General features: G+C 41.5%; 1 protein-coding gene across 2 annotated transcripts in view; it reads left to right on the top strand.

The window, feature by feature from the left end:
• Window positions 1-23,747, top strand: part of LOC129818508 (AP-2 complex subunit beta) — a 75,444-nt gene that overhangs the window by 26,354 nt on the left and 25,343 nt on the right. Inside the window, exons 15-20 of one of the 2 annotated variants that reach the window (XM_055874469.1) lie at window positions 6,948-6,989; window positions 7,532-7,678; window positions 8,463-8,608; window positions 11,935-12,064; window positions 20,950-21,034; window positions 21,216-21,302. In XM_055874469.1, coding sequence (XP_055730444.1) covers window positions 6,948-6,989; window positions 7,532-7,678; window positions 8,463-8,608; window positions 11,935-12,064; window positions 20,950-21,034; window positions 21,216-21,302 — 637 coding nt within the window. The remainder of the gene's footprint in view (window positions 1-6,947; window positions 6,990-7,531; window positions 7,679-8,462; window positions 8,609-11,934; window positions 12,065-20,949; window positions 21,035-21,215; window positions 21,303-23,747) is intronic. The other variant, XM_055874477.1, reaches the window with a different exon arrangement.

The following is a 23,747-nucleotide window of genomic DNA, read 5'->3' as shown; positions in this document are numbered from 1 at the left end:
ATGACGCTACAAGCTTGGCACACCTGTATTTGGGAAGTTTCTCCCATTCTTCTCTGCAGATAATTTTAAGCTGTCAGGTTGGATGGGGAGAGTGTCTGCACAGCTATTTTCAGGTCTTTCCAGAGATTTTCTATCAGGTCCGGGCCCTTGCTGGGCCACTCAAGGACATTCAGATACTTGTCCCGAAGCCGCTCCTGAGTTGTCTTGGCTGTGTGCATAGGGTTGTTGTCCTGTTGGAAGGTGAACCTTCGCCCCAGTCTGAGGTCCTGAGCGCTCTGGAGCAGGTTTTCATCAAGGATCTCTCTGTACTTTGCACCGTTTGTCATTCTCTCAATCCTGACTAGTCTCCCAGTCCCTGCTGTTGAAAAACATCCCCACAGCATGATGCTGCCATCACCATGCTTCACCGTAGGGATGGTGCCATGTTTCCTCCAGACGTGACGCTTGGCTTTCAGGCCAAAGAGTTCAATCTTGGTTTCAACTCCAAGCGGGCTGTCATGTGCCTTTTACTGAGGAGTGGCTTCCGTCTGGCCACTCTACCATAAAGGCCTGATTAGTTGTGTGTTGTAGAGATGGTTGTCTTGGAACGTTCTCACATCTTCACAGAGGAACTCTAGAGCTCTATCAGTGACCATCGGGTTCTTGGTCACCTCCCCGACCAAGGCCCCTCTCCCCCTATTGCTCAGTTTGGCCGGGCGGCCAGCTCTAGGAAGAGCCTCGGTAGTTCCAAACTTCTTCCATTTAAGAATGATGGAAGCCACTGTGTTCTTGGGGACTTTCAATGATGCAGACATTTTTTGGTACCCTTCCCCAGATCTGTGCCTCGACACAATCCTGTCTCGGAGCTCTACGGACAATTCCTTAAACCTCATGGCTTGGTTTTTGCAGGGACTAATTGGGCGGTCATTAATACTACAGTGACTCCAATCCAAGTCAGAGAGTCCAATCGAGGACATCTTACCGTTGTGCTGCTACACAGAATGTTTAAACAGATCTGCTGAGTAATTACAGTGGGGAGTGAAAGCTACTTTCTTACCAATTATAACCAGGCATTCTGCAGGCCTACTTACTCTAAGCACATTCGACCAATTAATGGAATCGATATGGGTTTTAGTGGAAGGCAAAGAGCTGTGAACTGAAACAGCCCTCAGTCGGTAGTTAGAGTTTAGCACTGATAAATTCTAAGGGTACCCTGACCTTCTCGCAGTCTGGGTTCCAATACTACTGATATTGTGGCTCCTCCAGATTGAACACAGAGAGCAATGCTAGTTTTATTTGCTATATATTAGTAAAATAAAAAGCAGGCCTAAGCTTAATGTTGGGCGATCAAGATTTAACGTTGTTATAGCCTTTGATGATAATTTAATATGACATTTGACTGCAGTCTGTTTACAGTCTGGACTGAATTCTCCTCTGGGCTTGTTCCTCAAAATATACCATTTTTAAATCACCAGCAAGAGATTATGTGGAAATACTCCTCCAGAAATTGTATTGCAATGTAAAATTTGTAGTCTTTCATTTTGACTCGTTTTCATCACACCAATCTTGTTTCTCATGGTCTGAAATTCCTTTAAGTGCCTTTTGGCAAACTCCAAGCGGGCTGTCATGTGCCTTTTACTGAGGAGTGGCTTCCGTTTGGCCACTCTACCATAAAGGCCTGATTAGTGGTGTGTTGTAGAGATGGTTGTCTTGGAACGTTCTCACATCTTCACAGAGGAACTCTAGAGCTCTATCAGTGACCATCTGGTTCTTGATCACCTCCCTGACCAAGGCCCTTCTCCCCCGATTTGTTCAGTTTGGCCGGGCGGCCAGCTCTAGGAAGAGTCTTGGTAGTTCCAAACTTCTTCCATTTAAGAATGATGGAGGCCACAGTGTTCTTGGGGACCTTCAATGCTGCAGACATGTTTTGGTATCCTTCCCCAGATCTGTGCCTCGACACAATCCTGTCTCGGAGCTCTACTGACAATTCCTTAGACCTCATGCCTTGGTTTTTGCTCTGACATGCACTGTCAGCAGTAGGACCTTATATAGACAGGTGTGTGCCTTTCCAAATCATGTCCAATCAATTGAATTTACCATAGGTGGACTCCAATCAAGTTGTAGAAACATCTCAACGATGATCAATGGAAACAGGATGCACCTGAGCTCAATTGAGTCTCATAGCAAAGGATCTGAATTCTTGTGTAAATAAGGTATTTCTGTTTTTTTTATTTTTAAAGCATTTGCAAACATTAAAAAAAACTATTTCCGCTTTGTCATTATGGGGTATTGTGTGTAGATTGATGAGGAAGCTACTTTTTAGTCTTTCATTTCCGCTCTAATCGTTTCCTCTGTGTATTTACTACCCGGTTGTCATCCACCTTCAGAAACTGGGAGAGTGAGTAAGATTCCGATATTCTGAAGTAATTGGATTTAGGATCCCACTTTTGGGCACTTCTGGGGAATGGCAGGCTGCCCTCGTTGGGGAAGTAGAATGGTATCAGGGAACTGCCTAGGCTCCTGTTCACACCTGAACCTAGGAGGACTTTGTTAGTGAGAGACTCGAGAGTCATCATGGCTTTAGATATTTCTACTTGGACCCTTGAGAAGGGCTCTAAAGTGCGACCAGGAGTTTTATTTTGGGAGAAGATAATTGTTCTAATGAAAAGGCTTCTGATTGCCCTAGAGAAAAAGGTGAGTCAGTAGCGTCATGGTTGCACCATTACTACAGCGAAAACGGCTTGCTTCTAGCGCAACCAAGTCAAAAGATCTGACCCATATTACAGGCGCAACATTTATCTTCCTATAGGGGATCACCGGACCGCATTTTACATTCATAAATCATGTCGTGGGCAGTTTTAAAACTGCTCAGTGGTGTAAAGTACTTAAGTAAAAGTACTTGAAAGTACTACTTAAGTTGTTTTTTGGGGTATCTGTACTTTATATTTTTTACAACTTTTACTTATACTCCACTACATTCCTAAACAAAATAATGTACTTTTTACTCCTTACATTTTCCCTGACACCCAAAAGTACTACTTACATTTTGAATGCTTAGCTGTCTAATTCATCACACACTTATCAAGAGAACATCCCCGGTCTTCCCTACTGCCTCTGATCTGGCAGACTCACTAAACACAAATGCTTCGTTTGTAATTGACGTCTGAGTGTTGAAGTGTGCCCCTGGCTATCCGTTAATTTAAAAATCTAGATAATTGTGCCATCTGGTTTGCTTAATATAAGGAATTTGAAATTATTTATACTTTACTTTTGATATTTAAGTATATTTTAGTGATTACATTTACTTTTGATACTTAAGTAAATTTAAAACCAAATACTTTGGACTTTTACTCAAGTAGTATTTTACTGAGTGACTTTTACTTGAGTCATTTTCTTTTAAGGTATCTTTACTTTACTCAAGTAGGACAATTGGGTACTCTTTCCACCACAGAAACTACTTGCGCGTCATTAACCATTTGTTTACATTTGTTCGGTCATGTTACCTCATTGGCTAGCTAGCTAACTTAACCAGTATATCCAAACCTTAGAGGGCAAATAAAGAAAGTAAAAGCTTCTTTGGGAGATCAATGATCATTGCATAGCAATGAATTAATGGCAGCTCGCTTGCACGTCATCATCATAAACTTCACATTTTTAAAGAGATGGTGTACAATTTTCAGTGTAATGCACCAGATAACTAACCTGTTCATCCTCATGTCATTCCGTATTACAGCTTTCTGGGCCACTGTAAAAGGAGCTCAGCCAGTTGATTTAACATATGAGCCACTTCACAGGACATTGCCTTTGTCCACTGTCTTAACAGTGTAAACTTTTCAATTCACACCATCCAAGCAAGGGTTGGGATTATGCCAGGTAAAGCACCCTGCCTTTTAAGTCTACTTGCCCAATGCCCATAGAAATAGAATCGCATAGAACTAGAATCAATGTCCCATAGCTTGGAACATGCTCCCAGACACCCTGCAGAGAGACAGTGTTGCTAGAGGTTTGAGGCTGCATCGCCAGACCAGATAGACAATGACCTGCTGTCATCAGAAGGGCAAAATCTGGGAATGATTAATGCAATAGAAAGGGCTGAGTCAGCGCCCCAAAACTGAATATTAAAGTTGACCTTCTAGATGAGGAGGCCGAGCCAAGTTAACCTGACAAGCTGTCAGGCTAGCTCCGTGTGCTAGCCATTTTTCAATGCAAATAGACTGGGTTCTTCTCTTAAACCTGCCAATAGCAGACCCCTCTAAAACTGAATGACATATTGGGTCAGGCTTTTCATGGAAGACTCTCATTCACTCATCTATATGGATGGAATTTTGAACACCCGCTGAAATTGCGAAGGACTCTATGTCTGTCTCCCAATAGAAATATAATGTGACCGTTAACTGCCCCATTAAGGTTTTATTATTGAAGAGCCTGAAACTTCCCTCTCCAGCGGTATGTAAATGGAATGTCCTATTTATATTCTGTATGCATTCCTAAATGGCCCTTGTATCGTCAGTATAAAACTTGGCAGTATTTCCAGACACTTCCCTCACACTTTAAGACTTCTCCAACTTTGTGACTTGCATCTCTTGCCGCTGGTCAAAAGCTGGTACTTCAACCCTGTGTAAATATCAAGAATATTCATATGCTAGAAGAAGAAATAATTCAGTGTGAGGGTGAAGTGAGAAAATATTGACTAGTCTGCCAGTTCCCCTTCGCATGTGAGGAAGTAAGGGTTAATTCGGCATAGTTGACAGACTCCCAGCAGTCTCTTAACAAAACACTGTGAAAAGGCCACAGCATTCAGCCATTTTGTTCTGAGTGATTCACCTTCAAAATACACCACTTCGTCAAGGGAGGGCTGAATACAATGCACTTTTGTGCAAGCTCGCAAAACTAGGTATATCTTGTGGTAAACACTATCAAACAGTTCTATCAAAGTTTGTCAAACCTAAGCATTATCGACCTGTGGTACACAAGTGGCACAGCGGTCTAAGGCACTGCTTCTGCAAGAGGCGTCACTACAGTCCCTTGTTCGAATCCAGGCTGAATCGCATCCGGCCGTGATTGGGAGTCCCAAAGGGCGGCGCACAATTGGCCCAGGGTTGTCCGGGTTTGGCCGGGGGAGGCCATCATTGTAAATAAGAATTTCTTCTTAAATGACTTACCTAGTTTTAAATAAAGGTAAAATAAAAAAAGAAATGTTGGGTTCTAACATTAAAAGACAGCTAATTGATTACACTTCATTACAATGATGGATATACAGTGCCTTCAGAAAGTATTCAAACCTCTTGACTCTTTCCACATTTTGTTGTTTTAGATTGTGAATAAAAAATGTATTAAATTTATATATATTTTTTGTCACCGTCCTACACACAATAGCCCATAATGTCAGTTGTATTATGTTTTCAATTTTTTATTACAAATTAATTTCAAATGAAAGGCTGAAATGTCTTGAGTCAGTAAGTATTCAACCCCTTTGTTATGACAAGCCTAAATAAGTTCAGGAGTAAAAATGTGTTTAACAAGTCACATAATAAGTTGCATGGACTCTGTGTACAATAATAGCGTATAATAATGTAACATTATTTTTGAATGAGTACCTTATCTCTCTACCCTGTGCGATACATTCACCTTTCAGCAGGACAATAACCTAAAACACAAGGCCAAATATACACTGGAGTTGCATACCAAGACGACATTGACAGTTTCTGAGGGGCCTAGTTACAGTTTTGACTTAAATCGGCTTGAAAATCTATGGCAAGATTTGAAAATGACTCTCTCGTAATGATCAACAACCAACTTGACAGAACTTGAAGAATTTAAAAAAGAATAATTGGCAAATATTGTACAATCCAAGTGTGCAGAGCTCTTATAGACTTACCCAGAAAGACTCACAGCTGTAATCGCTGCCAAAGATGTATTTACTCAGGGGTGTGAATACTTACGTAAATAAGATATGTTTTAAATTTTCAATAGTTTAGCAAAAAATTCAAAAAACATGTTTTCACTTTGTTATTGTGGGGTATTGTGTGTAGATGGTTGAGAGGGAAAAAATGTAATTCATTTTGAATTCAGGCAGTAACACAATGTGGAATAAGGGTATGAATACTTTCTGAAGGCACTGTATGTTTGAAAGTAAAATAATTTCATACATTTATATTCCCCAAGGTCAAATATCCTCAAGATGTCTTGAACATTGCTTCTAACGTTGCTTGCGCCAATGCTTTTCTATCTGCCTTTTAACAGCCAAATACGAGCATGTGATTTGTGCCTTGCTGGGTCTTAGGCTATAAAATTGTTTTATGTTATTCCAGTCTCATTAAGTGGCTGTCAAGGTGACTTTGCACTTCTCACAGTCACAATGCATTTAACTAAGAGTGCCAGGTCTCAAAGGAAGTTTTGTCCTGAATATCACAATGGTTATTGTTACATACATAATGACATTTTGTCATCCAGCCTCTGAGATGGATATTTTGCATCTCAAATACAAAATGCTTTTAGAGATTCTAATGAGGATGCGTCTTTGAATCTTTTGTGTAGACCTAGACTTGATTTCTGTAATTACTTTATCCCCTTCCCCTTACACCCCTGTAAAAATTCAACTGGAGAGATGAAAGGAGCCCAATACATTTAAAGCTATTATACTATCATTTTTTGTGAATTCTCAAATACGTGTATCGAATGAATTTCGCAATGAGCTATTCTTCCATCTCAATGTTCATGTTTTGGCAAGGTTTTCTGGTCTCCTGACTGACTGACGCTTCTTCCTGGTAACCATTTCACTCTGTCAAATTGACTATCTTCATAATAACCTTTGCCATTTTCTAGGCGGTATATGGGTTATTTTGCTTTTGGGGGGGTTGGGGATGGGTTGCTATTGCTAAGTACCTCTATCTCTAACTCTCTCTCTCTGTCTATCTGTTGTTTGGATGCGGGTGCTGGATATGGGTCCTCTCTTCTCTCACCTGTAGTTGGGGGGAGACCTGGGAGGAGGTGTTGGGGGAAGTCCAGCAGTAAGTGAGCCCTTCCGTTTCTCCATCTGCATGCTGCATGCTCTTAGAGGTTCTAGCTGGGGTCAAAACTTCACTGCCACACAGTTCAAAGCTGGACAAACATTTTTTTCCCTGCACACTCACGCCTCACCTTTTGACCTTGCTTGCCACTGATGGGGGGTGGGGGAAATCATGTATTCCAGTGGAGGATTGCTCAAATTGCGAAATCATAGGCCGAAATTCTGACTGAAGATATACAAACTAGTTTCGACCTCTGCAAATCAGAGCATTGGAGAATGTATTTCTCGTGTCAGGATTTCAGCTTTAGTGAATGTACGAAATCACATTTGTCGATCATGACATTGTCTTTAAAAATAAATAATTAGAAGGTGCCACCATTTGTTATTTGAAACCCACTCTGAGCACTTGACAACAAAAATGAGTTTGGAACCTGTCTCTTCATCGAAGGTTGCTAGAGAACCGTCGATGAGGTACATTCTGGATTCATAGTTGTGCTGATGTCCTGTATGTTTTTTTTGTGTGTGCATGTGTGTGTGACTCAGGTGGGACAGAACTTTATCCCCTCCTCAGTTCCCAACACATTCGCCCCATCGCCCACTCCTGCAGTGCTCAGCAGTGGCCTCAACGACCTGTTTGAGCTCTCCACAGGCATGGCCATCACCACAGGAGGCTATGTCACCCCAAAGTCTGTGAGTACCCACAGCTCGATGCTTATGTTGATGTTCAATGCTAATGCTATCCAGAGCTTAATGTTAGCACTATGTTGGGATAAAGTAGATTTTCATTGCTGAGTTAGCACACCAGCAAGGGTAGAGAATAAAGCTCAGATAAAGCTGATCAGAATGCTAACTCATTAGGACCTAGCAAGCAGAGAAATGCATGCAGAAAGGGGAAAGGGGGATACCTAGTCAGTTGTACGACTGAATGCCTTCAACTGAAATGTGTCTTCCACATTTAACCCAACCCCTCTGAATCAGAACCTTGAGCCCTGCCTCAAAGTCACTCTTCATGTAGGACAGGGCATAAATATAGTTATGACGTTGTTTGGCAGGGGCAGAAGGAGGGGTGTGTTAAGTCCATGTTGGCATCAACAGGCTCCACCCTAGATTCCTGTTCAAAATGGTTAATTTAGATATATCATACAGTTGAGTCATGCAGAAGAGGCTCACAAAGTCCTCGCTGTGTTATGTGTGCTGTTGATTGGTACATGTTGCTATGTAGCAGCAGGACATAGCATCCTGTCCAAGGTATCCACTTAATTTACAGGTTCCATTCTCCATCTCCCTTTGTGTCTGACTCAATACAATGAGTGGGCTACACAGCACAGACACGTAGTTCAGCACTTGTTGTGCAAATCCTGTATGACTCGGGTTGCCATTTTCAAATTACCTGTGTGCTCTCTCTGCTCCCAGGTATTGGTGAAGCAGTTTGCATGTTCATATTTCTTTATTTCCTGTCTATCTCTTCCCCCAGATATGGCTGCCTGCAGTGAAAGCTAAAGGGCTAGAGATCTCAGGCACATTCTCCCGCCGACAGGGCCAAATGTATATGGACATGACCTTCACCAACAAGGCCCTGCAGCACATGACCGACTTTGCAATCCAGTTCAACAAGAACAGGTGAGAGAGGGTGCGACTGGTATCAAATCCTATATGCCATCTCTTGCTATTGTGCCCTTAGTCACAGTGCGGTCTGGAGTCATTCAAACTCGTTTTTCAACCACTCCACAAATGTCTTGTTAACAAACTACAGTTTTGGCAAGTCGGTTAGGAGTCGGTAAGTCATTTTTCCAACAATTGTTTACAGACAGATTATTTCACTTATAATTCACTGTATCACAATTCCAGTGGGTCAGAAGTTTACATACACTAAATTGACTGTGCCTTTAAACAGCTTGGAAAATTCCAGAAATGATGTCATAGATTTAGAAGCTTCTGATAGGCTAATTGACATCATTGGAATCAATTGGAGGTGTACCTGTGCCTACCTTCAAACTTTGCTCGACATCATGGGAAAATCAAAAGAAATCAGCCAAGACCTCAAAAAAAAAATTGTAGACCTCCACAAGTCTAGTTCATCCTTGGGAGCAATTTCCAAATGCCTGAAGGTACCACGTTCATCTGTACAAACAATACTACGCAAGTACAAACACCATGGGACCATGCAGCCGTCATACCGCTCAGGAATGAGACGCGTTCTGTCTCCTAGAGATGAGCATACTTTGGTGCGTGAAGTGCAAATCAATCCCAGAACAACAGCAAAGGACATTGTGAAGATGCTGGAGGAAACGGGTACAAAAGTATCTATATCCACAGTAAAACGAGTCCTATATCGACATAACCTGAAAGGCCGCTCAGCAAGGAAGAAGCCACTGCTCCAAAACCGCCATAAAAAAGCCAGACTACAGTTTGCAACTGCACATGAGGACAAAGATTGCACTTTTTGGAGAAATATCCTCTGGTCTGATGAAACAAAAATAGAACTGTTTGGCCATAATGACGATCGTTATGTTTGGAGGATAAAGGGGGAGGCTTGTAAGCCGAAGAACACCATCCCAACCGTGAAGCACGGGAGTGGCAGCATCATGTTGTGTGGGTGCTTTGCTGCAGAAGGAACTCGTGCACTTCACAAAATAGATTGCTCTTTGAGGAAGGAAAATGATGTGGATATATTGAAGCAACATCTCAAGACATCAGTCAGGAAGTTTAAGCTTGGTCGCAAATGGGTCTTCCAAATGGACAATGACCCCAAGCATACTTCCAAAGTTGTGGCAAAATGGCTTAAGGACTACAAAGTCAAGGTATTCGAGTGGCCACTACAAAGCCCTGACACCAATCCCATAGAAAATGTGTGGGCAGAACTGAAAAAGCGTGTGCGAGCAAGGAGGGCTACAATCCTGACTCAGTTACACCAGCTCTGTCAGGAGGAATGGGCCAAAATTCACCCAACTTATTGTGGGAAGCTTGTGGAAGGCTACCCGACCCGTTTGACCGACGTTAAACAATTTAAAGGCAATGCTACCAAATACTAATTGAGTATATGTAAACTTCTGACCCACTGGGAATGTGATGAAAGAAATGAAAGCTCAAATAAATAAATTCTCTCTACTATTATTCTGACATTTCACATTCTTAAAATAAAGTGGTGAACCTAACTGACCTAAAACAGGGAATTCTTACTAGGATTAAATGTCAGGAATTGTGAAAACTTGAGTTTAAATGTATTTGGCTAAGGTGTATGTAAACTTCCCACTTCAATTGAACTTCCCACTTCAGCTATTTCAGCCACACCCATTGTTGACAAGGCCATGCAATCTCCATAGACAAACGTTGGCAGTAGAATGGCCTTTCTGAAGAGCTCAAACTTTCAATGTGGCACCGTCATAGAATGCTACCATTCCAACAAGTCAGTTCGTCAAATTTCTGCCCTGTTAGCGCTGCTCAGGTCAAGTGTAAGTGCTGTTATTGTGAAATCGAAAACTGAAAGTGGTAGGCCACACAAGCTCACAGAATGGGACAGCTGAAAGACTTAGCACGTTGTAAATCGTCTGTCCTCTGTTGCAACACTCACTACCGAGTTCCAAACGTCTTTTGGAAGCAACATCAGCACAAGGAACTGTTCGTCGGGAGCGAGATGAAATGGGTTTCCATGGCCGAGCAGCCATGGATCACAATGCAAAGCGTCGGCTGGAGTTGTGTAAAGCTCGCCGCCTTTGGACTCTAGAGCAGTGGAAACGCGTTCTCTGGAGTGATGAATCACGCTTCACCATCTGGCAGTCCCACGGATGAATCTGGGTTTGGCTGATGCAAGGAGAACGCTACCTGCCCCAATGCATAATGCCAACTGTAAAGTTTGGTGGAGGAGGAATAATGGTCTGGGCCTGTTTTTCATGGTTCGTGCTAGGCCCCTTAGTTCCAGTGAAGGGAAATCTTAATTCTACAGCATACAATGACATTCTAGACCATTCTGTGCTTCCAACTTTGTGGCAACCATTTGGGGAAGGCCCTTTCCTGTTTCAACATGACAATACTCCTGTTCACAAAGTGAGGTCCATACAGAAATGGTTAGTTAGGCCTCCCGGGTGGCGCAGTGGTCTAGAGCACTGCATCGCAGTGCTAACTGCGCCACCAGAGTCTCTGGGTTCGCCCCCAGGCTCTGTCGCAGCCGGCCGCGACCAGGAGGTCCGTGGGGCGACGCACAATTGGGCTAGCGTCGTCCGGGTGGGGGAGGGTTTGGCCGGTAGGGATTTCCTTGTCTCATCGCGCTCCAGCGACTCCTGTGGCGGGCTGGGCGCAGTGCGCGCTAACCAAGGGGGCCAGGTGCACGGTGTTTCCTCCGACACATTGGTGCGGCTGGCTTCCGGGTTGGAGGCGCGCTGTGTTAAAGAAGCAGTGCGGCTTGGTTGGGTTGTGCTTCGGAGGACGCATGACTTTCGACCTTCGTCTCTCCCGAGCCCGTACGGGAGTTGTAGCGATGAGACAAGATAGTAATTACTAGCGATTGGATACCACGAAAATTGGGGAGAAAAGAGGATTAAAAAAAAAAAATAATAAATTTTAAATAAAAATGGTTAGTTAAGATCGGTATGAAGGAACTTGACTGGCCTGCACAGTGCCCTGACCTCAACCCCATCAAACACCTTCGGGAAGAATCTTAACGCCGACTGCAGGCCTAATCGCCCAACATCAGTGCCGACCTCACTAATGCTTTTGTGGCTGAATGGAAGCAAGACCTTGCAGCAATATTCTAGCATCTAGTGGAAAGCAATCCCAGAAGAATGGAGGCTGTTATAGCAGCAAACTCCATATACCAACTCCATATTAATGCCCATGATTTTTGAATGAGATGTTCGACCAGCAGGTGTCCATACTTTTTCTCATGTAGTGTATTTAGCTCCAGTCACCTGAAGCACTTAAGACCCTGTTATGCAATTTATGTTGTCTAGTTTTGGAGTGATCCCCACCACCCCTCTGCCCATCCACACTCCACTGATGCCCAGCCAGAGTATCGAAGTTTCCCTGCCTCTCAACACCATTGGGCCAGTCATGAAGATGGACCCACTGAACAACCTACAGGTAAACTCCTACATGTATTTTCTGGTTACGTAATGCATGCTAGGCAAGAGCAGCCTACCTGGTCTACAAAAGATATCATGATTATTCACTCTCAGGGATTTTTCTGCCATTTTAATCCTTGAGCGCGCCGCCAAAGCGTTTTTTCGGATTACATTTACATTTATTTCAGAAAGTAGTCGTTCCCCTTGACTTATTCCACATTTTGTTGTGTTACAGCCTGAATTCAAAATGGATTACATTTTTTTTTCACCCATCTACACACAATACACGATTTTTTAGCAAATGTATTTATATAAGGATTTACACCTGAGTCAATACTTTGTAGAAGTACCCTTGGCAGCGATACCAGCTGTGAGTCTTTCTGTGTAAGTCTCTAAGAGATTTCCACACCTGGATTGTGCAACATTTGCCCATTATTCTTTTCAAAATGATTTAAGCTCTGTCAAGTTGGTTGTTGATAATTGCTAGACAACCATTTTCAAGTCTTTCCATATATTTTCAAGTAGATTAAAGTTAAAACTGTAACTCTGCCACTCAGGAACATTCACTGTTTTCTTTGTAAGCAACTCCAGAGTTTTAGGTTATTGTCCTGTTGAAAGGTGAACTCATCTCCCAGTGTCTGGTGGAAAGCAGACTGAACCAAATTTTCCTCTAGGATTTTGCCTGTGCTTAGCTTTATTCCGCACATTTTTTTTATCCTGAAAAACTCCCCAGTCCTTAACGATTACAAGCATACCCAAAACATGATGCAGCCACCACTAAGCTTGAAAATATGGAGAGTGGTACTGCATAATGTGTTATGTTTGGTCAAATCCAACACAACACTTTGTACTCAGGACAAAAAGTGAATTGCTTTGCCACATTTTCTTGCAGTATTATATTAGTGCCTTGTTGCAAGCAGGATGTTTTGGAATATTTTTTCTGTACAGGCTTCCTTCTTTTCACTCTGTCAATTAGGTTAGTATTATGGAGTTGATCCATCCTCAGTTTTCTCCTATCACAGACTCTAACTGTTTTAAAGTCACCATTGGCCTCAAGGTAAAATCCCTGAGCTGTTTTTACCTCTCCTGCAACTGAGTTAACAAGGACACCTGTATCTTTGTAGTGACTGGGTGTATTGAACAATATCCTAAGTGTAATTAATATCTTCACCATGTGAAATGGAGCCACTCTATATTGTATCTGTGGCCCATGTGCACGGTTCTCCCCAAAGAAAGTAAGGGCGCTCTTTAAATATATATATATTTGTGAAACTTTATTTCTTATCATTTTAGGCCAAGCACCACACCATAATTGAGTATTTCTTGATCTAAATTGCAGGACATGGCAGTTAAAGGTGTTAAAAAATGAATCCAAATAGTCCAAATTGGGTCACTGCCCCCTATTGCATGTCATATTATTTTTGGCCAGACAGCATCAGATACATGGGCTATAGATACTAAGACAGAGGGGCGCTGTTTACCTCATTCGGATGCTTTCTCTGGTGAAATATATTCAGCCTCTTGCAATTTTAAGGAAAATGAAGAAACACTGATTGACACGTATGAGAAATCATTTTATACGTTTATTTTTAGTTTCATTAACATTTTGGAGGGAATCCTGGTTTCCCTTGGCATCCATGAATACACACCACTTTGTAGGTTGAATGTCATTACACTTATGGTGTTTGTAATACACTGAACAAAAATATAAATGCAACAGGTAACAATTTCAAAGATTTTACTAAGTTACATTTCATATAAGGAAATCAGTCAATTGAAATAAATGTATTAGTCCCTAATCTATGGATTTCACTTGACTGGGAATACAAATATGTAGCTGTTGGTCACAGATACCTTAAAAAAAACGGAAGGGGCGTGGATCAGAAAACCATTTGCCTCATGCGGCACAACACATCTCCTTCACATAGAGTAAAACAAGCTGTTGATTGTCGTCCTACTCCTCTTCAATGGCTGTGCAAAGTTGCTGGATATCAAATTGTATTTGTCACATGCGCCGAATACAACACCTTACCGTGAAATGCTTACTTAACCTTAACCAACAATGCAGTTTTAAGAAAGTATTTACTAAATAAACTAAATTAAAAAGTCATTTTTTTTTTAAGTAACAGAATAAATTAACAATAATAAGGCTATATACAGGGGGTACCGGTACCGAATCAATATGCGGGGGGTACAGTTTAGTCGAGGTAAATTGTAAATGTAGGATATTGGCGGGAACTGGAAAACGCTGTTATACACGTTGATCCAGAGAATTCCAAACATGCTCAATGGGTGACATGTCTGGTGTGTATGCAGGCCATGGAAGAACTTTGACATTTTCAGCTACCACAAATTGTGTTCAGATCCTTGCAACATGGGTTGTGTGACAAAACTGCACATTTTAGAGTGGCCTTGTATTGTCCCCAGCACAAGGTGCACCTGTGTAATGATCATGCTTTTTAATCAGCTTCTTGATATGCCACACTGTGTCAGGTGGATGGATTATCTGGGCAAAGGAGAAATGCTCACTAACAGAGATGTAGAAAAATTTGTGCACAAAATAAGCTTCTTCTGCAAATGGAACATTTCTGGGATCTTTTATTTCAGCTCATGGACAACACTTTACATGTTGAAATTAGATTTCAGTGTAGATGCCCCTTTCCATTCAAATGGCGGGTGCACAGTGTACTGTTCGGATGCTGGACTTATTTTTTAATGGACGAATGTGCGCAGGTATCTGACACTCAGATGAAAACATCATGACTAGTTGTGTTCAAAACACATTTAAAGGTAATACATTTTTACAGTTAAATGACATGTCTTTACTCTAAAGCCCATAAAAAGCACATGCACACATAAAAGGTGCGGTTAAAAAAATAGACACCCCCGAGTGTCACTGTATAATTATCACTCGGGGTGGCACTTTCAAATGAAGTTACTGCTGTATGCTAATACCCTTATATAAAATCCTGACCTTGAATGCAAACACTAACAAGACTTTTGGAATTGATTTATGTTTTATTTGAACAGGGAAATGTACCAAACCTAAGCTGAAGCATTTAATGCATTGAACCATCATAATTATATTGAAAAAAATCCACCCTGCATCGATTAAGGTTCACAATGTTATTCTCCCCCTAAATTGTGTCTGTGCCCCACCTTGGCCACCCCATTCAAAATGTTCTGGACACACCACTGACAGTCAGGGAGAATTGAAAATTCCAAAAACAATGAATTTAGCAGTATTCATTTTGTTATTATGTTTGAACACAAGAACACCGTATTAGCAATGGCAAAATGCATAGAATTTCAGGAAACTAATCTAGCTTTAAAACTACTAAGTTTTCTCTCCACTCCGTTGCAGAATATGTAGAATTGCACAAAATGTGTATAAAGCTGCAAAGTTTTCTCTCGGCTGTGTGTCAAAATGCGTAAAATTGCAGGAAATTTGCTTTAAAACTGCAAAAATTTCTCTCAGCTCTGGAGAAATGTGTAGAATTGCAGGTAATTGGCTTAAAATGCAAAAGAATCTATACACTGCCAAGCTGGGCCTGAAAATGTTGCCTGCGCTCATTGCCACGCCACCCCCACTTAAGCCCCCTTTTGATCCCGAATAAACCCAGAGTTTCACCTGAATGCTTAGCTTCTCATAAAAAAAGAGAGAAAGAAGAAGAGATAAAAGAGAGAAAGAAGAAGGCTTGGACAAAAGAAAAGGATCCAAAATACTTTTTATTGTTTTAAGTTTTTGTTGCAAGGCCTTTTTGAAGGCAGCTGTCAATACAGAAGATAAGTGTAAGGCATATAGGCAGCCCAAATCAAAGTTTATTTGTCACGTGCCCCGAATACAACAGGTGTAGACCTTACAATGAAATGCTTACTTACAGGCTCTAACCAATAGTGCGGAAAAATGGTGTGTGTGTGTGTGTAAGTAAAGAAATAAAACAACAGTAAAAAGACATTTGAAAATAACAGTAGCAAGGCTATATACAGACACCGGTTAGTCAGGCTTATTGAGGTAGTATGTACATGTAGGTATGGTTAAAGGGACTATGCATGTATGATGAACTGAGAGAGTAGCAGTAGCGTAAAAAGAGGCGTTGGGCGGGTGGTGGGACACAATGCAGATAGCCCGGTTAGCCAATGTGCGGGAGCACTGGTTGGTCAGGCCAATTGAGGTAGTATGTACATGAATGTATAGTTAAAGTGACTATGCATATATGATAAACAGAGAGTAGCAGCGTAAAAGAGGGGTTGGGGCGTGGCACATAATGCAAATATTCCGGGTAACCATTTGGTTACCTGTTCAGGAGTCTTATGGCTTGGGGGTAAAAACTGTTGAGAAGCCTTTTTGTCCTAGATTTGGCACTCCGGTACTGCTTGCCATGCGGTAGTAGAGAGAACAGTCTATGACTGGGGTGGCTGGGGTCTTTGACAATTTTTAGGGCCTTCCTCTGACACCGCCTGGTGTAGAGGCATCCGGCTCTCGTCCTCTGTACCTGCGTCGCTTCCTTTTGCGAATAACTGGGATGTCGGCCCTGCCGGGTGTTTGGAGAATATCATGCGAGTCTTGCTTGTTGTTGAAAAAATCTTTGTCTAATCCGAGGTGAGTGATCGCTGTCCTGATATCCAGAAGCTCTTTTCTGCCGTAAGATACAGTTGCAGAAACATTATGTACAAAATAAGTTACAAATAACGCGAAAAAACCCCAAATAATAGCACAATTGGTTGGGCGTCCGTAAAACTGCTGCCATTTCTTCCGGCACCTTCCGGGCTCGATTTCCCGATAACGATGGAACTTAGGCTTATGAATGTTTTTAACAATGCATCTTTCCTACCACGTTACTAACAAAGGTTCTGGGAAACACCTTGGCTACTAAAGATAGATTGTAAAAAGGTTCTAACGATGATCTTTAACGCTACCAACGTTCTGGGAAACGAGGCCCATGATCTTTGGTCTTTCTCATGTATTTTAATGTTCCTGTTGACGCAGTAATCAAAGCCTGTCAGGTTAAGCACCCTACTTTTTGCCTGAAGCTTGTTTAAAGAAGAAACTCCAGCAATGCCAGTGTGCCTGAGTTTCTTTTTCAAATATACTGTACCAGTCAAAAGTTTGGACACACCTACTCATTCAAGGGTTTTTCTTTATTTGACTATTTTCTACATTGTAGAATCGTAGTGAAGACATCAAACTATGAAACCACACACATGGAATCATGCAGTAACCAAAAAGTGTTAAACAAATCAAAATATATTTTATATTTGAGATTCTTCAAAGTAGCCACCCTTTGCCTTGATGGCAGGTTTGGATACGCTTGGCATTCTCTCAACCAGCTTCATGAGGTAGTCAACTGGAATACATGTCATTTAACAGGTGTGTCTTGTTAAAAGTTAATTTGTGGAATTTCCTGATCAATTTCTTTGATTGGTTGTGTTGTGATAAGGTAGGGGTGGTATACAGAATATATCCCTATTTGGTAAAGGACCAAGTCCATATTATGGCAAGAACAGCTCAAATAAGCAAAGGGAAATGCAGTTCATCATTACTTTAAGTCATGAAGGTCAGTCAATTCGGAACATTTCAAGAACTTTGAAAGTTTCTTCAAGTGCAGTCGCAAAAACCATCAATCTTTATGATGAAACTGGCTCTCTTGAGGACCGCGAGAGGAAAGGAAGACCCAGAGTTACTTCATTAGAGTTACCAGCCTCAGAAATTGCTGCCCAAATAAATGCTTCACAGAGTTCAAGTAACAGACACATCTCAACATCAACTGTTCTGAGGAGACTGCGTGATTCAGGCCTTCATGGTCAAATTGCTGCAAATAAACCACTACTAAAGGACACCAATAATAATAAGAGACTTGGTTGGGCTAAGAAACACGAGCAATGGACATTAGTCCGGTGTAAATCTGTCCTTTGGTCTGATGAGTCCAAATTTGAGATTTTTGGGTCCAACCACCGTGTCTTTGTAAGATGCAGAGTAGGTGAACAGATGATCTCCACGTGTGGTTCCCAACGTGAAGAATGGAGGAGGCGTGATTGTGTGAGTCTGCTTTTTTGGTGACACTGTCTGTGATTTATTTAGAATTCAAGGCACACTTAACCAGCATAGCTACCACAGCATTCTGCAGCGATACGCCATCCCATCTGGTTTGCGCTTAGTGGGACTATCATTTGTCTTTCAACAGGACAATGACCCAACACACCTCCAGGCTGTGTAAGGGCTATCTGACCAAGAAATAGAGTGATGGTGTGCTGCATCAAAGGACCTGGCCTCCACAATCACCCGAAGTCAACCCAATTGAGATGGTTTGGGATGAGTTGGACCGCAGAGTGAAGGAAAAGCAGCCAACAAGTGTTCAGCATATATGGGAACTCCGTCAAGACTGTTGGAAAAGCATTCCAGGTAAAGCTGGTTGAGAGAATGCCAAGAGTGTGCAAAGCTGTCAAGGCAAATGGTGTCTACTTTGAAGAATCTAGAATCTAAAATGTGAAATATATTTTGTTTTGTTTATCACTTTTTTGGTTACTACATGATTCCATATGTGTATTTTTATTTATAGTTTTGATGTTTTCACTATTCTACAATGTATAAAATAGTAACAATAAAGAAAGTCTTGAATGAGTGGTACTGTAGTTTTTTCCCTCCTGGAACAACGTACGGTGTGCAAACTCCTCTTTCAAGCCTGAGACCTATTACAATGGAAAACAAAAAAACAAGCTATATGCTTTTTATAATAGAAATTAATTTCAAACTTCAAGATATCCTCAATGTATGACATTTGTTTATATGCTTTTGAGCCTGTCTTTTTACAGCCTCGTTGAAGTGTATGTAAAACTAGGTATTAAGTCCCCAGAGAAAGCAGGATTCTAAATGCTGTTTATCAAACTATAATCTACAGAATTGGGTGCTTCTGTCTTGCGTCAAACTCTCATTTCATAAGCTCACATTTTTATGGAGGTATGGCAATTCACTGGAATAGCTTTCTGTAAATCCATTCTCAGAAATTGAATACATAGCCCTTTTTTAAAGCTCTGTATATTCTTTGGTAATATGCATAAGAGCACGTAGGCCTATATAATGGCAATATATAACAGCTACTCAGCTATCCTGGAAAGCAGCCCATCCATCAGCAGACTTTATTAGTTCCAGTCGTCTCATTTTCACTGTTCAGTGGCTGAGAGAGATGCACTGGAAACCATTCAGCCAAAATAGCACTACTTTACGGGGCTCTCCAGCTGAGACAGCTACTTTCTTTGTGCCTATATCCCAGGCTAGCCTCCATCCTATAATGATTCCTCCTTTTCTGTTCTTGCCTTCCCGGCATGGGTATTGTGTGTGTGTGTGTGTGTGTGCGCAGGAAAATATCTGTCTCTGAAGGCCCGGTGGTAAGCAGACCACCGTTAGAGTGTTTGAGCTCACCACACCACAGCTGTTCATCTGGGTTGGATCCACTCACTGCTCAAATGAACACTGCTCATATAGTATCTACTTACTCATAAATGCAGAATGATATTCAATAGTGAAAATTCAACCTCTTGTGTCCTTTTTTTCAGAAGACTTGCTCATGGGGCTCCCGAGTGGCGCAGGTTCTCAGTGCTAGAGGCGTCACTACAGACCCTGATTCGCTTCCAGGCTGTATCACAACCGGCCGTGATTGGGAGTCCCATAAAGGCGGTGCACAATTTGCACAGCGTCGTTAGGGTTTGGCCGGTAGGCCGTCATTGAAAATAAGAATTTGTTCTTAACTGACTTGCCTAGTTAAATAAATAAAATGTTTGGCGCCTGTAGTGACACATTTTGTCAATCACATTTGTCCTTAGGCCATTCTATAAGAAAACAGCAGATTGAGTAATTGATAATAATGACTATAAATATCTACCAATCCGACCATTCAACACTACTGACCCTGATTCACCTCAGTGTTCATTCTAATAATTACCTCAGAGACCCTAAGTTGTAATGAAGACTTCTAAGTACTAACAAAGATAATAGTTATTGGCAGCTTTGGTACTTAATCACAACACAGCCTAGGGATATTTACCATGTGATTCCGACACCTCTCCCACACTCCCCATTGTGATGCGTCTTGTGTTTTGATATACTTTATTAGTATGTCTATGACTCCGATCATGTGACACTAAACAAATCAAAAGGCCTCTGTAATGAGCTTGGGTGTTTTATCATGGGGATTTTTTTAAGCCCAGACAGGACGTCAGTTTGGTTCAGATGTGTAGGTGGAGACGATTGTCCTTTTGTGGATTAATTGATTTTCTGACGGAGCTCTAATTCCATGTTGTGTCACGATGCGAGTTGCGTTGTGAGCTAATGGGGGAAAGTTTTTTCACGGAATCGACAACTCCGTCATACTAGATGAGGTTTGTGTGTTTTGTATTTATGTCTCTCTCTGTGTGTGTGTCCTCGGTGCTTAGCATTGCGCAACTTTCACACAGTGTTCCTGTCAAATACATCTGATAATGTCTATTCGTGAACAGAATAAGGACAGGACTGCCTGCCGGAGGGTCACTCCATGAAGCCAGAAATATTAATCAAGTTCAGAGAGAGCTCAGAGTGCCCTTGAGGGCTGTATACTGCATTAGTTGCAGAGTCCAACAGACCACACACTCAGCTTTAAGCCCTCGCCACCCACATTCACAAATAGACACCTCTCCAGTCTAACTTCTGTCTAGCCATGACAGACAGTGCATGGACATTTCAAGAGTACTTTATCTTATTTAGAGCAATTCTATATTTACAGTTGTCTGCCTCATCTTTCTCATGCTCCTAAGTGCTCAGAAGTGTTTGAGGACTTATTGGAATTCTATATGTCCAAATCAGCCACCTCTAGTGCATGGCACTGACGGATGTCATATTAACGTTGTGTTGACGTTGTCTTTTGTCCACAGGTGGCTGTGAAGAACAACATTGATGTTTTCTACTTCAGCGGGCTTATCCCACTCAACATTTTCTTTGTGGAGGACGGTAAAATGGGTACGTGTGTCTGGAAGCAACACTCTCAAACACTCAATATTCAGCTCATTACCATAGCAGTAGAGTCATTATCACCAAAGAGTTTGAAGAGTTTATTTTATACCAACACAAGGACCTTTGTAGATCCCCGCTAGGTTCAGGTTTCACTCTTATTCCCCCCCCCCATCTTCATCTGCCTCAGAGCGACAGGTGTTCCTGGCAACCTGGAAAGACATCCCCAATGAGAACGAGCTGCAGTACCAGATCAAGGAGTGCCACTTAAACGCAGGTATGCTTCTTTACTTCTATGGATGAAAGCTATATGTACCTTTGAACACTAACTTATGTTTTATGCACCATATGAACAAAAAAAAAAACATTTCTGACCATGATATGTACTCTAAGAGCTGTCACTTTTTTTATCTGTGGGTTTTCCTCCTCCTACTGCTCAACGGTATAAAAACACTAATACAGATCTAGAATGAAAATGTATACTATGTATGTGTTGGAGAGGGTCATCTTTCACCCTCCTAACCCTGACTGTACTGAAACCCAGCCTATCGAGAAACACAAGGCTTTCAAGCAGTACGGCTCAAATGTCCATCATCGGAGCTGTTCACGCTATGCTTTAAAAATGTAACCTTGCGTGATTCAGTCTTAAAGTGTGAGGACCTGCGAGTCGATCCACAATGCTGCTAATATTTGTGGATGAAATACACACCCCATAGTCATTTACAGTAATCAGCCACAAACACAAATTATAAAAAGACAATTAAGTCTCATCACCAATCTAGCTTCCTGTATTCCTCTATCTTTTTTTTATGTCAGAGGACATTTGTTAGGTGATGTTGAAATTGCAGCTTAGTGTGGTTTTGAACACTTCATTGTGTTTAAGTTACCAAGAGTACAATGGGATAAGATCTTTGTCCTTTTTTTAACTGCTTCGAGCACAAGTGAAGGACAGTGTCACTTCGAGTGTTTCCTATCGATTGAGTGCTGGTGATTCAGTGGAAGGAGATGTAATTTGATGAGGAGAAAGCATGCAGAGAAGGATGAAATGCATGAAGAGTGCTCTATGCATCTGTCTAGCTGTCAAAAGTTCAACTTATTTCAACTTTTGACGCATGGAAAATGGACAAATGACATCCATTAACCTATGAGGCCAATAGAAAAACCTTTTGCTCATGATATGCTCAGTCAGTTTTGGAAATATATGACATCTCTAGGTGTGCTTGTGTTCGGTGACTTGTTGGTGTTTTTGTCATCCTAAAATATTATTTGGTAATATATCAGGCCTATTGTCCTCACGGAGCTCATGTCTGAATCACACTTACTACTACTATCCTCTCCTTTCATAGATCTAACACGTTGAGCCAACTACAGGGCAGATAGAGGGCCGTCCTTGTTTTGGGAAAGTTATATTGGAGGGAAGTAGCTTTAGTTATTGTTTAGTCTATATGCAGGGTTTGATTTACCAACCTGGACAGGTGGTACCGCAGGTGACCTTCTGAAACCATCAAACCACAAAGTCATCAAATCCTTTCCTAACTTGTGTTCACCAGACTGAAGCCAGTTAAGCACTGGAAGCTGAGGGCATTGGTTTAAAAGAGATTCTACAGATTGACTGGAGGACTAGATAAGATGACTAGGGGTTTAAAGTGGTAACATTTAAATGGTGGAATTGGCCTTTTCCTCTAACCCTCTGGCTTTGTTGCAGTGACCACAACATCACAGATTTAGGTTCCAGCGTTACACACCTGCCTGTAATTCATGTGCAGATGTCTTCCCACACACACCTACAGGAACACGCATGCACATACACAGTACAGATGCATACACACGACGCTGTCATAGTCCATGTGGGGTCAAAGGACATTAGGAGGGCTAGCTCGGGAACAGCTGAAAATTAGTTTTTAAAGAACTGATTTTAGCTCTGGAAGATTCCAAAAAGCGGCCAATTATTTCAGGCCCGGTACCATCGCTGGGCCACGGCTGTGAAAATTCATCAGGCTACTAGCATTACACACCTGGCTAGAAGACTACTGTAGCTCTGTTGGCATACATTTTATATATACATTTTACACATTTTGGAAACAGAAGATGCTCTACAGGATTGATGGAGTCCATCCAGATCTTCTTTGCTCCTGATCCATGTCCACGCATTTCGAGGTTGTTTTGAGACAATGATTTATCAGTGATTCACAAAATCCCTACCATTGTCGCAGAGTTGTGATAGTGCTGCTGCAAATGTACAGTACCAGTCAAAAGTTTGGACATACAGTTGAAGTCGGAAGTTTACATACTCCTTAGCCAAATACATTTAAACTCAGTTTTTCATAATTCCTGACATTTAATCCTAGTAAAAATGCCCTGTCTTAGGTCAGTTAGGATCACCATTTTATTTTAAGAATGTGAGATGTCAGAATAATAGTAGAGAGAAGGATTTATTTTGTATTTTATTTATTTCACATTCCCAGTTGGTCAGACGTTTACATACACTCAATTAGTATTTGGTAGAATTGCCTTTAATTTGTTTAAAGGCACAGTCAATTTAGTTCATGTAAACATCTGACCCACTGGAATTGTTATACAGTGAATTAATCTATTTTAATTATTTTTTATTTATTTCATTTTTATTTAACCAGGTAGGCCAGTTGAGAACAAGTTCTCATTTACAACTGCGACCTGGCCAAGATAAAGCAAAGCAGTGTGACAAAAAACAACATAGAGTTAC

Source organism: Salvelinus fontinalis, chromosome 2 (genome assembly GCF_029448725.1).
Source record: "Salvelinus fontinalis isolate EN_2023a chromosome 2, ASM2944872v1, whole genome shotgun sequence".
NCBI lineage: Eukaryota > Metazoa > Chordata > Actinopteri > Salmoniformes > Salmonidae > Salvelinus > Salvelinus fontinalis.
Note: the sequence above shows the minus strand (reverse complement) of the source record. Positions and strands in the feature narration are given on the sequence as shown.